The sequence below is a fragment of the Podarcis bocagei genome (assembly GCF_964188305.1).
Source record: "Podarcis bocagei genome assembly, chromosome: 14".
In the NCBI taxonomy this organism is placed as follows: domain Eukaryota; kingdom Metazoa; phylum Chordata; class Lepidosauria; order Squamata; family Lacertidae; genus Podarcis; species Podarcis bocagei.
Genome location: NC_138139.1, coordinates 13,892,056 through 13,904,205, shown reverse-complemented (window position 1 = coordinate 13,904,205; position 12,150 = coordinate 13,892,056). Strand labels below are relative to the sequence as shown.

General features: G+C 42.4%; 1 protein-coding gene across 3 annotated transcripts in view; it reads left to right on the top strand.

Moving 5' to 3' along the window:
* Positions 1-12,150, top strand: part of FBN1 (fibrillin 1) — a 220,725-nt gene that overhangs the window by 75,860 nt on the left and 132,715 nt on the right. For all 3 annotated transcript variants that reach the window (XM_081169954.1, XM_081169955.1, XM_081169956.1), the window contains exons 7-8: positions 8,069-8,266; positions 10,291-10,416. In XM_081169954.1, coding sequence (XP_081026080.1) covers positions 8,069-8,266; positions 10,291-10,416 — 324 coding nt within the window. The remainder of the gene's footprint in view (positions 1-8,068; positions 8,267-10,290; positions 10,417-12,150) is intronic.

Here is a 12,150-nt window from a genome sequence, read left to right as displayed (position 1 = left end):
CACACAAATGCCAGAATCTAATATTTCCAGGGTCATGATTCCTGCGAATGGCTTCGCTAGCTCAGTCTGTTCCATAGATTACTTTGGAGCAATTGTTGTTCATTAGCACTGTGCCTAGTTTAGATAAAAACCTGCCAATAGTCTGAGGTTCAACAATCTCTACAGTTGTTTTAGGCTACTTCCACTTTTCCACTGGTCTCAGTAGTTAATGTCAAAGGAACTTGTTTCAGTTGTGGCTTTAATAGCTTGAGACTTAGAGACACATATATTTTTTCTCAGTTTTAGTATTTATAGAAGTAAATAAGGCCACATGCTTTTGTACTGGTTTCAGGCAGTTGTGGGCAACAACTCTCTAAAATTAGTTCAGGTGAAAATAGATCTGGAAAGAGGCCAATATATGAGAACCCTTTGAAGGCACATCTGTATTAGAAGGCATTGATTGATACTGGGATGCGGCACATTTGTTCAGCCCAGGGACCACATTCCTTCATGAGTAACCTTTAAAGGGCCCCATGCCAATTGTAGGTGGAGCCAGAGGCAGAAAAGTAGATGGGGACAGATGCAAAAGCTTGTGGAGCAATGAATGACCTTTTCACAGTAGGCTACATTCCAGCTGTGCAAAAGCCAGTTTTCTACACCCACCAACCTTCTCTTCTATATTCCCTCTACAGACAAGCGAGAAGCATGATTATAGTTCAAGGAACATTTTGCAGGCAAAATCCTCAACAAGAGCATGGAGCAGGGCCTGGTGAGCGGCGTAGCCTGTGGAGAGTGGGCTACAGTCTAGGTGACATTCTTAGGAGCCAGATAGAGAGGCCTAGCGGAGTGGTTCCAATTAGCTAAGTGCTGCAGAGTGTGGACCCCCTGTTTTTTCAAAAGCCAAGCCATGGACCCCCTGCTTTTGTAAATGTTGATATTTCTGTAATAGTTTTTGTTATGGAATAGTGCCGCCACACCCTCCAACATGTCCCATCACAAAACTGGGCCACGGATCTTCTAGGCTTCACTCCTGCGTGAGTCACATAACCCACATGAGAACGCAACACCCATAAACACAAGGTTTTAGGTGACACAATTTCGTACGAGACGCATGTCCGACCGCAGTCTCTCACATTTTTGAATGTTGTGTTCTAGTGTGAGGGCACGGTCCCTCAAAACGCGATGTCCCTGGCAGTTGACGGATATGTGACATGGACAAGGTTCTCCCTCCCCTCTGAAAACAAGAGATCAGTGTGATATTTCTAGTTACCATGGGGAATTTTTATATTCAAGAACAAATGAAACCCTGATCAAGTGGATGTGACAGGTTTATTGTTACTTAATATATACTGTCAGCCTTTCCACAAATGTACCCTAGCAGAGGAATGTGTCCAAGAGTTTGGGTCTCAACTACATCAACTACATCTGTAAATGTTTAATTGTTTTTTAATTTTTCCCTAAAAAATATTTTTAGCTGGTCCTATTTTTATCTGTAAGCCACCTTGAATCCCCATCAGGGAAAAAGGCGGGGTAAAAATAAATGCATAATAATAATGTGGTAGAATGGGAATTTATTGCTCTATAGCACATCATAATCACAAGGGAGATGTTTCAAAGTTTTAATAGGTAGGTACATAAGCATTGGGATGTAGAGACTAGTGTAAAAGAAAATATACACAGGCAGTGTTTTTTTTTTCCTGGGGGGATGCATACCCCTAAACATTTAGTGAATTCAAGTTTGGCCTCATTGAGGGGCAGTGTTTCAATATGAGTAGGAAAATGAGAGTACCCCTAAACATTTTTTTAAGAAAAAAAAGCACTGTACATAGGCAAACTGATATATCACAACTCAACCAAAGATTCGGTGTGTTTATAGTTTGAAAATGGAACTCAATGAAAATGTTCAATCTAGCATTCTGCAAAGTATTTTGCATAGTGATTCCCCTTTCTTTTGAACCAGTTGGAAGGATCTGCAAAGAAGTCACTAGCCCACAAAAAAACCCACCAGCCAAAATGTCCATACTTATTTTTGTTGTGCGGCCTGACAGGTGACAAGGTGAGAGAATGGGACAAATTTTGTAAAGATTTTGTGCTTTCACATTTGGAGGAAATTTTAACTTGCCACTGGGGGCAAGTAACTATAAACAAGTCTAAGGAAAACTGAAGATTGGCTAAAGGGTGGGAGAAAACGCAGCAAGTGAGAGCATAACCTTTATTTGAACCGACTAGTGCTTAAATTCCTGGAGAGAGGGACTTTGTGTGACCTAATCTCAAATACCAACTGAAATTTATGACAATCAAAAGCTTGCATCTGGCAATTCAGTTGGTCCAAATTTATTTTATGCAACTAAATTTATAGGCCATTTAATAATGAAATTAAGAAGTTTACATTAAACAGCACACACACACGTCTTGCCTGATTATTTTTTTTAAGGCGGCAGAACAGGAAAAAGCCATTGGCAAAAAAAGTCTCTCAAAAGCCTCCAGAGCCGAGTAAGCAAGGGCAGAGAACTTCAAAGCTCTTTCCATGGTGGGAAAACTCAGCACAGAATTATCTTTTGAGTTCTCTGCCTTGCTTATTGGGCTGTGGGAAGTTCTCGCACAGGTTCTGGAGGCCTTTGCAAGATCTCAGAAAGCCCTGCGAGATCTTGTGCAATCTCTGGAAGGTGAGATTGCCCACATGGGGGTGGCTTTACACACAGCCCCTGGAATCTAACACACCCCCCCCCCCACAATATGCAGTCCTACTGTATTGTTCATTGAGACCAACTGAGCCTCTGCTAAGGGCCTCCTACACTGTACACTTTAAAGTGGCATGGTTTCTCAAAGTGTTTGATATTGAGGTCAGTCAGTGGGACTGTACAGGTAGGCTTGCCATATTTCAAGAAGTAAAATTCCTGACACACACACCCCGCCCCCAAAGTTGTTGAGCTTTGTGTTGGAATTGTTGAACGAGGAAGCTGAATTAAAGAAAGAGGCGGCAGTGAAGCCACGTGAAAATATCCTACGCCAAAGGATAAATGGACACAAATCTGATATCAGGAATCACAAGACAGAGAAACCAGTAGGAGGACACTTCAGTCTCCCAGGACATTCTATACAAGATCTCAAAGCAGCAGTCTTATTCCAAAAGAATTTCAGAAATAGACTGGAAAGAGAAGTTGCTGAATTGCAACTTATTACCAAACTTAAAACCATGGAGAGACCTGGTCTGAATAGAGACATTGGATTCTTATCTCATTATACATGATATAGCTATTTTTAGCCATCTCACCCATCGCTTTTTCCTGTAAGACCAATTGAAGTCGTTAACAGTCATCAACAGGTTTACCACACCTATCAGCCAATCACCCATTCCCACCACCCTTCTGAGTAATACCCCTCCCCACCCTCTCACTATATATAAGGGTCTGGTGACTTCTGTTTCAGTGTATCTGAAGCACACAATAGCTCATACCAATAGCAAACTTAGTTGGTCTCTAAGGTGCTACTGGAAGGATTTTTTTTTTTTGTATCAACGTGAAAATAGGTTATTGAGGTTGACTGAGGCCAGAGGAGAGAATAAAGCTTATCTTTCTCTTGTTCCTTTTATTATTTACTTGGGGAGCCCTGCATGCAGAACCGTGTGTGTGTGTGTGTGTGTGTGTGTGTGTGTGTGTGTGACTGAGCCAGGGCTCCCTTTCCCTGCCCTGCCCCTCGTGCCTCTATGTGGGCAACATGGGGAAGGCAAAGGCGGCATGAGCAGAAAACAGCAGTTGAGAAAGGGGGAAATGTGGGCACACACAGATTGGGGGGCCCATGTCCTGCCTGCCGTTCACCCTCAGCAACACAATCTCTCTCCTTCTGTTGTTTTTTTTTAAATGAATATTTATTAGCATTTTCATAAAGAACAAAACATATAACAACAAACACAAAAATAAACAGAAAAAACAAGAAAAATACAAAAATCGAAAACATAAAGAACAATTAAAAACACCTGATTGTTCATATACTTATTCTCTTTTACCCTATTTCTCAGACCTCCTCACACCTCCAATTCTTGTATTCCAATTTGAATTATTGGTTCAGCAAATCCTTGATCTACTTCTCCATTTTAACTTAATTTAATTTTATTATTATTTAACTTTTCTTCTTTCCTCCAATTCCTCAATTTATATTTACTCACTTTATTTTCATTTAATTTAGACCATTTTATAAATAAAACAATTTCAGCTTATTCAATTTTACCCATCATTTTCCTAAGATTGACCAAAAGTTTCCCTTCTACGTCTTTCCCCATTTCCATACCAGTAGCAAAATAAATAAATAAAAGTAAAACAAACTATATTTATATACCCTTTGGATTCCCAAACTCCACCCACCCTTTCCCCAGTTTCAGTCCCCAACAACAAACATCAGTCCCAATATTCTGTTTAGCCTGGCGATCTCACGTCCGAGGCTCTCAATTCTCTCTCAGTTCCTCTCTGCCGGTCTTTTTGATGGTCTTTAATGTTAAACTCCAAATCTCGAAGAAGCACCGGCCCAACAGGATCCATATTTCTACCAGCCAGACCTCCATATTCAACAGTAGAGCTTACGAGGGTCTTCAAATCTTGTTTTATATTCCTTTCAAATCCAAATGTCCCCCAAGTTCCAACTTCCACCTCCAATTCAAGCCAGGCTCTCCACATCAGATTTTTATTTTCCTTTTTTCTCATCTTGTCAGGCATCAAAATGCTGCTCTCCTGTAACTTCTGCAAAATTTCTGCTTCTCCCTCCTTTTCTTCAGGGACAACATCTGTCATCTGCTCCATATTGTCAAAGCTCTCCATTTTCTCTGTTTGTTCAACTGGATAGGCTCCTTGTTTCAAGTCCTTATCAGGTTCAACAATGTTACTTACTGTTAAGCCCAGAGCTGTCACATTTGTAGCCAAAACATCATATTGGCTTTGTAACTTTCCCAAGAGAACAAAAACTCTGTCCAATTCAGCCTGGACTTTCTTTCCTCCAGCCATTCCTGTAATGTCACTAAACCCCTCTAGGGGGATTTTAGTTCCTTATTATTCCTTTCAGCTCAAGTCCAAAAGTTAGATTGTTTTGCATCAGCCCTTCCTTATTTTCAACAAATTGTTACAGATTATCCAACAGAGACAACCAAAGCTAAGTTCTCCTTTTCCTTCTCGACAGCCAACTTGACAGCTGTCAAATTTTCCAATCTTTCATCAGCAGGCAATCTCGTGGGACATTCCCGGGTCCGGGAGGGGTGACACTTCAGCTCCCAAAATTTATCCTTTTATCCTCCAGCAAAGATTCTTGTAGTGTCAAAATCATGGAATTAAAATCTTTTTCTAAAAGAAAAAAAAATTCTCTCAACCTTAGCTAGTAGGTCCTTTGCTTTGAATTATTTACAAAGGGGGGGTGGACTTCCTTTTTAACCCTTCCCCGCTTGTTCCAAATCCGCAAAATTTTTCTTTAAGATTCCGATTTCCGAGTTTACTCACGGGTTGATGTTTCAGAGTCCGAATATTCCAAGGAAAAAGTCAGCGCTCTCCGCCAATGGCTCGCGGCTTCACTCCGCAGATGCAGGAGTACTCTCAGCACCGCGCCGCACCCCGTCCCTGTTCCGAAGCCTTTAAAAAGGCTCCTTCATGGATTGGGGGGGCGCAAATGGTGCCCGCCGAGTCACTACGTTCACAGGCTTCCGCGCCTGTGATTTTAAGGGTCCCCGCGTCACCGCAGCGGTAAGACCCGGTCTCTGCAGAGCCGATTCCCTCCGGAGCTCGGAGGGAATCCGCCATTAAGCGATGGCGCCAACCCGGAAGTTCCACAATCTCTCTCCTTCTGGGCCCACCATTGGTGCCCTTCACGGCAGCCCTGGAGACAGACAGACAGAGGTGCTAGTAGTTTGGGGCTGTTCGATATGACGCAGGGGCTGTGTGTGAAATATCCCACCCACTGCTATACGTCCAGGAAATTCCGGAAATCTCTTAAAATTCAACACCCACCCACACCTGGGCATCATTTTAGGCATCTGATTACTGTACATGTGCAGAATTTTCTGGATGTATGGCAAACCTATTATGAGGTACAATGCCAATAATAATAATAATAATAATAATAATAATAATAATAATAATAATAATAATAATGAAATATGAGCCTAAAAAAAGGCACAGGCATATACAGAGGGTACCTTCCTTGCTAATGCATTTCCTAAGTTGATTTTACACCCTTAGTTATTTTATTCTTAGTAATAGTGATTGATGATAAATAAATCTTAATTATATATTGACATTTCTTTACTTTATCTGATATACATTCCCAGTCATTTGGGTTGGGGTCTATGGCAACTTTATAAGCTCATTTGGAGGTCATGGGCTCAGAAGTTTGGGGACCCCTGATGTAAAGTGAGAATGTAAGAGTCATATTGGCAACTACATAGGTGCACTTGTGAAGGATTTGGGCTTGGAGGGGGGATGCTTGTGTTTGCCCTGTGTACTAGCGTGTGAAAAACATTTTAAGGGAAAATATCTGTTCTTTGTGAGGGTGATGAATAAAGGAATATAACAGGCTTCCTCAACCTTGGCCCTCCAGACTTTTTTGGCCTACAACTCCCATGATCCCTAGCTAGCAGGACCAGGGTTGATGGGAAATGTAGTCTCAAAACATCTGGAGGGCTGAGGTTGAGGAAGCCTGGAATAAAGGAAGGCGCAGAAAAGAGGCAGAGAAGGTGACAAATGTTCGTTTGAGGAAAAAAGAGAGCTTGTGTGTGAGAGTGTGTATGTGCGTGCAGGGGAGCTCGCCATGCCACTGTTTTGTTGTTGCCGTGGGAGAATGGAACAAAATACAAGTGAATATTTTATTAACGTCCTAGTTTAATTTTGTCTCTCAGATAAATAGTTTGTCGTACCATAAACAAACCAAATCAGATGTGTTCCACATGCCCTCTCGTTTAGCTGCAGACAAAGGTTGCCCACAGTTAAATGGGTGTGCTTTGTGCCTGCGTATCACTGAAATTTGCCTCTAATTAACTTGGTTGTAAGCTACAGCCCTTTAGGATCTGTTAAATTCCGTGGTAGGAAAAAGAATTAATAAAAGTATTGTGCTCTAGGCAAGATTAATCAGGGAAGGGTTAGGCAAACTTGCCGCTAATGGGAGAGTGCTACTGTTTTCCCTGTTGGGCCAGGATCCTTTACAGTTCCCTACAAATCAGAAAGAGTTTGTTTCCTTATCGTATGAAATGTGAGGAGTCCTCATATATGCAGTTTGGGGGATGTACACAACACAAAGCACAGAACGAGACTGCAAAGCTACACAGGGCTGTGATAAATACAGTGGTGCCCCGCAAGACGAATGCCTCGCAAGACGGAAAACTCGCTAGACGAAAGAGTTTTCCGTTTTGGAGGTGCTTCACAAAACGAATTTCCTATGGGCTTGCTTCGCAAGACGACAATGTCTTGCGAGTTCCTGCTGTTTTTCCCCCCTCACCCCTTTTTCTAAGCCGCTAAGCCGCTTGTCAGCTGATCCGATCAGCAGATAAGCCGCTAAAAGCGCTAATAGCGCTAATCTGCTAATCCGTCAATGGGCTTGCTTCGCAAGATGAAAAAACCGCTAGACGAAGAGAGTCACAGAACGGATTCTTTTCGTCTTGCGAGGCACCACTGTATGGCTTCTGGAACCTCCTTTAAGCCTCTGTCTCAGGCCTGTCCCCCCCTTTTTGGAATAAGAGGCAATGACACTCGGAAGTTCATTTATCAGGAAGTGCTCCTTCCCTTCCTTCAATTTTAGGGACATAATTTATTGACTTCCCTTTCTCTCATTTTTGCTATACACTTGCTTCTGTATTGCAGTGTGAAAATTTGTTTGTTTGTTTGTATACCGTCCCATACCTGCAGGACTCAAGGCGCTTCACAGGGTAAAATCACGCTATAAAAACACAGAATTAGCAGGATAAGAGTTGAAAGGATGCCTGCTTCTATGTGCCTGGGGGCGGGGGATGAGGGGAGTGTGCAAAGTTATCTGCCAAGTTCTTATATTGTTGCTTTGAGTTCGCATCAATGAAATTCACCCCCTGATTTAACACTGATGATGTTTCCTTGTTCTGATCCAGATTATAGGACAGGCCCGTGCTTCACTTTGGTAACCAATCAGATGTGCCAGGGTCAGCTCAGCGGGATAGTCTGCACAAAGACCCTCTGCTGCGCGACTGTCGGGAGAGCGTGGGGCCACCCCTGTGAAATGTGTCCAGCTCAGCCTCATCCTTGTCGCCGGGGCTTCATACCAAACATACGGACAGGAGCCTGTCAAGGTATGGTACAGTAGGAGCTGCTGAAATTTTTATTAAGAGAATGATTGCAACCGAGCTTCATCTGCTGTCCGAAACTGTAGAGAAAGCCGTGGAAAGGAGTGTCAGATCTATTCGTTAAAGCATCTATGGAGTGCTGGATGCTCTTGTAAATCGCAATGGCATTTGTAAAACTTGCAAAAGAGAGAAGCAGGGATCTTACTGAATTTCTTTGGTGCCAAAAGGTTCTTTCATAAGGAAAGTAGCTCCATTCTGCAATGCTACAGGAAGATAGAACAGATTTTGGCGATAGCACAGCCACAATAAAATTGTTTATTTTAACATTTTGCAACCGGAACTCGTTGATATTTCTCTGTAGAGAGATTCCTCTAATATGGGATGGCTCTTAGGTTGCGCTGTTATGTACAGCTTGCTATGTATTTTAAGTAATATAGTAAATAAACCTAAGTTGGTTATGTCCATTAACTTCAGCAGGTCTACTTTGAGTAATGCTTAGTTGAATACCACTCCATCAAGACATTTCTTTCTTTCTTTATTCTTTAGCATGCCTCACAACCAAAAGCCCTTACACTGCTTTCGGCTTTTATTGTTATACATATACAGCTGTATAAATTCTTTTATTGTCTGGATGTCTGGCAGGAAGCAGGAGAAAGTTAAAAGGGACAGTTGCTATACACTAAATTGGTGTGGATTTTATATTCCCAGGACTGGATCTTTGGGATGATTTGTTTTAGACCATTCTCTAAAATATTGTCTAATGAGGTACAGTAGTTAGTAGGTCTAGAAGAGATAAAGATTAACCAAAGTTGTATCAGATTTATAGATTCCCATGATGAACTGAAGGCAGTCTATTGTTTTAGAAAATTTGGATATGGTTTAGCAAAAAACCAAGCCCTTTCTCTTATCTTTAAACAGCTGGGGCTGCTCTATAAACTGCAGAAACAACTTCCATACAATTTGTGTGGTTATGTTCTAACCTTTCATTGTCCTAAACTAGCATATTCTCCTGTCTAATGGCCCCTGTCTAATAGCAGTAAACAGTCATGGCTTCCCACAAAGAATCATGGGAATCCCATCACAGAGCTACAATATTCAGAGTTCCCAGGAAAAAAGGATTGACTGTTAAATCCCTCTAAGAATTGTAGGCCTGTGAGGAGCTCATCAGGATTCTTGGTGGAAGTCTTGACTGTTTAAAGTGGTATGATACTTTTCAGGGGAATAGGTTCCCCTAACAAAACTCAGGACTCTTTACGAACTACAGTACACAGTATTCTTTCAGTATGCTTAAATTGGCATGATAATGCTATAAATGTTTAGTGCAGATAGGGCCAAAAGTCTAGCATATTGAGAACATTGCCCAATCAATAATTGCCGTGTCCTGGAATAGCCAACGACGCCTTTTACTTATGGAGCCAATCTTCATGTGAAAAAAAATAAATGGAATATACACAAACAGCAATTTTAATTGCACATTGTATTTAAAAGCACATTGTATTTATGTATGCATCGTCAACATGGAAGCGACAATCAGGAGTAGAGTTTTGCGCCCTAGTTTTGTGGAGAAACTGGCCATGTACCATTAACAGTTGGATGACATTATCAATACAGGCACTTTTTGTACTTGAGGACCAAATGTTAAGTATGAACTGGCTCTATAATTAAGGATGACATTGGGTTTTACTTTTCTTTACATGCTTGATGGATACTGACCATAGGATGCTAGGCAAGGGGCCTAGCCTCGTATATTTTGTACCCCATGTAGCTTGATGGTATAAACTTAAATACGGCAGTGGCTGAAATTTCTTTGTGTTACTTTTTAAAATAGAAAGTACTTAGGGAGACTGTACTAAATTAATCTTTAAAAAACAACTTAATAATTTCCAAAAAAAGTTCTACTTTCTTCCAGGCAAGAAACCTTACAAGATGATGTGGGAACAGTGAATTTGTTTTTAATTTTTGTGTGGTCAAATTGTTAACAGTTCTTTTTTTGTGTGTGGTTTTTCTCCCCCACCCCTTTTGCATGATAGATGTGGATGAGTGCCAAGCTATCCCTGGAATCTGTCAAGGGGGAAATTGCATTAATACTGTTGGATCTTTTGAGTGCAAGTGCCCAGCTGGACACAAGTTTAATGAAGTGACACAGAAATGTGATGGTAAGTCCTTTCAGAACCTTCGTTTGAAAATAAGGGGAAATGTTTTCACATTTGAAGCAAACAGTATTTCAAATATTTCTTCACACAAGTACGGAGATATAAATTACACAATGGGCATTTCAGTATTATCTCTCTCTGTGCATAAAATCTGTTGCATTCCTAGCCTTTCATGACACTTCCATTTCCCCCCAGTATTTTTATGTGAGTGGCTGGGGAAACCCAGCCAAATGGGTGGGGTATGAATACAACCACCACCTCCACAACATCTAGACTAGTATAATTGTAGCAGTAGGTCAGAATTAAATGAAAGCGGAACATATTTTGACAATATTTTGATTTATAACTATGTGAAAAGTTGGAACAGGAGAAAGCTGTGCTGAAGCTTTTTATATCCCCATTGCTCTCCCCATATTGCACTTTCTCCTTGGCCATTATTGATACATAAAGGAAGGGCCATGCAAATGATACTTTCTCTGCCTTCTCTTGTCCACTCCGAATCACATAAATTTAGGTAAAAAAGTAAAGGACCTCTGGACAGTTGAGTCCAGTCAAAGGCAGCTATGAGGTTCATCTTGCTTTCAGGCTGAGGGAGCCGGCGTATGTCCACAGACAGCTTTCCAGGTCATTTGGCCAGCATGACTAAATCGCTTCTGGCGCAATGGAACACTGTGACAAGTGCCAGAGTGCACAGAAATGTCATTTACCTTCCCGCCACAGCAGTACCTATTTATCTACTTGCACTGGCGTGCTTTCGAACTGCTAGCTTGGCAGAAGCTGGGACAGATCAATGGGAGCTCACCCTGTTGCATGAATTCGAACCGCCAACCTTCTGATCGCCAGGCCCAAGAGGCTCAGTGGTTTAGACCACAGCGCCACCCAGGTCCACATAAATACGCATGCATATTATCAGACAGTATCTCTCTTATTTCAATCAATCCCATTCTTTCCTCTCTGAAAACCCACAGATCTTACTGTACTCCTCCATCCCAATAAAGTAACATTTCACATGGGCTGTGCTTTGTAGCTTATTTAACATCATAGCTCATTCAGCAGTGTACATGTGTTTCAATGGATTTATTTAGAAGAAGGAAGGAAAGTGTTCCCTTTGGTAAATTATTCATGAAGGTCAGTGGGAACTATACCTAAGTAAAGCATAAACCCTTTCAAGGTTGTAATATTACACAGCTCATCCTGAATGTAAGACCCCTTTATGACTCTGCAAATTGGGTGCCATATAACAGAGGAAATATAAATCTAGGTAAAATAATAATATTTATACAACAACTCCTTTGTCATTTTTACCGTATTTTTCGCCCCATAAGACGCACTTTTTCCCCTCCAAAAATGAAGGGGAAATCGGGGTGCGTCTTATGGGGCGAATGCCTGCAAGCCTCGCGCGCCCGGCAGGAGGTCCGACCGGGTGCGCGAGGCTTGGGGCGGCAGCCTGTCGCCCGAAGCACGGGGAGCCCTCTGGAGGGCTCCCCCTGCTTCGGGCGAGTGTCTGCAAGCCTCGCGCACCCGGCAGGAGGTCCCACCGGGTGCGCGAGGCTTGGGGCGGCAGCGGACTGCTTGCGCGCACCGAGAAGCTTGGGGCCAGCTGAGCTCAGCCCGCCCCAAGCTTCTAGGTGCGCGCAAGCAGTCCGCTGCCGCCCCAAGCCTCGCGCACCCAGCGGGACCTCCTGCCGGGTGCGGGAGGCTTGGGGCGGCAGCGGACTGCTTGCGCGCACCGAGAAG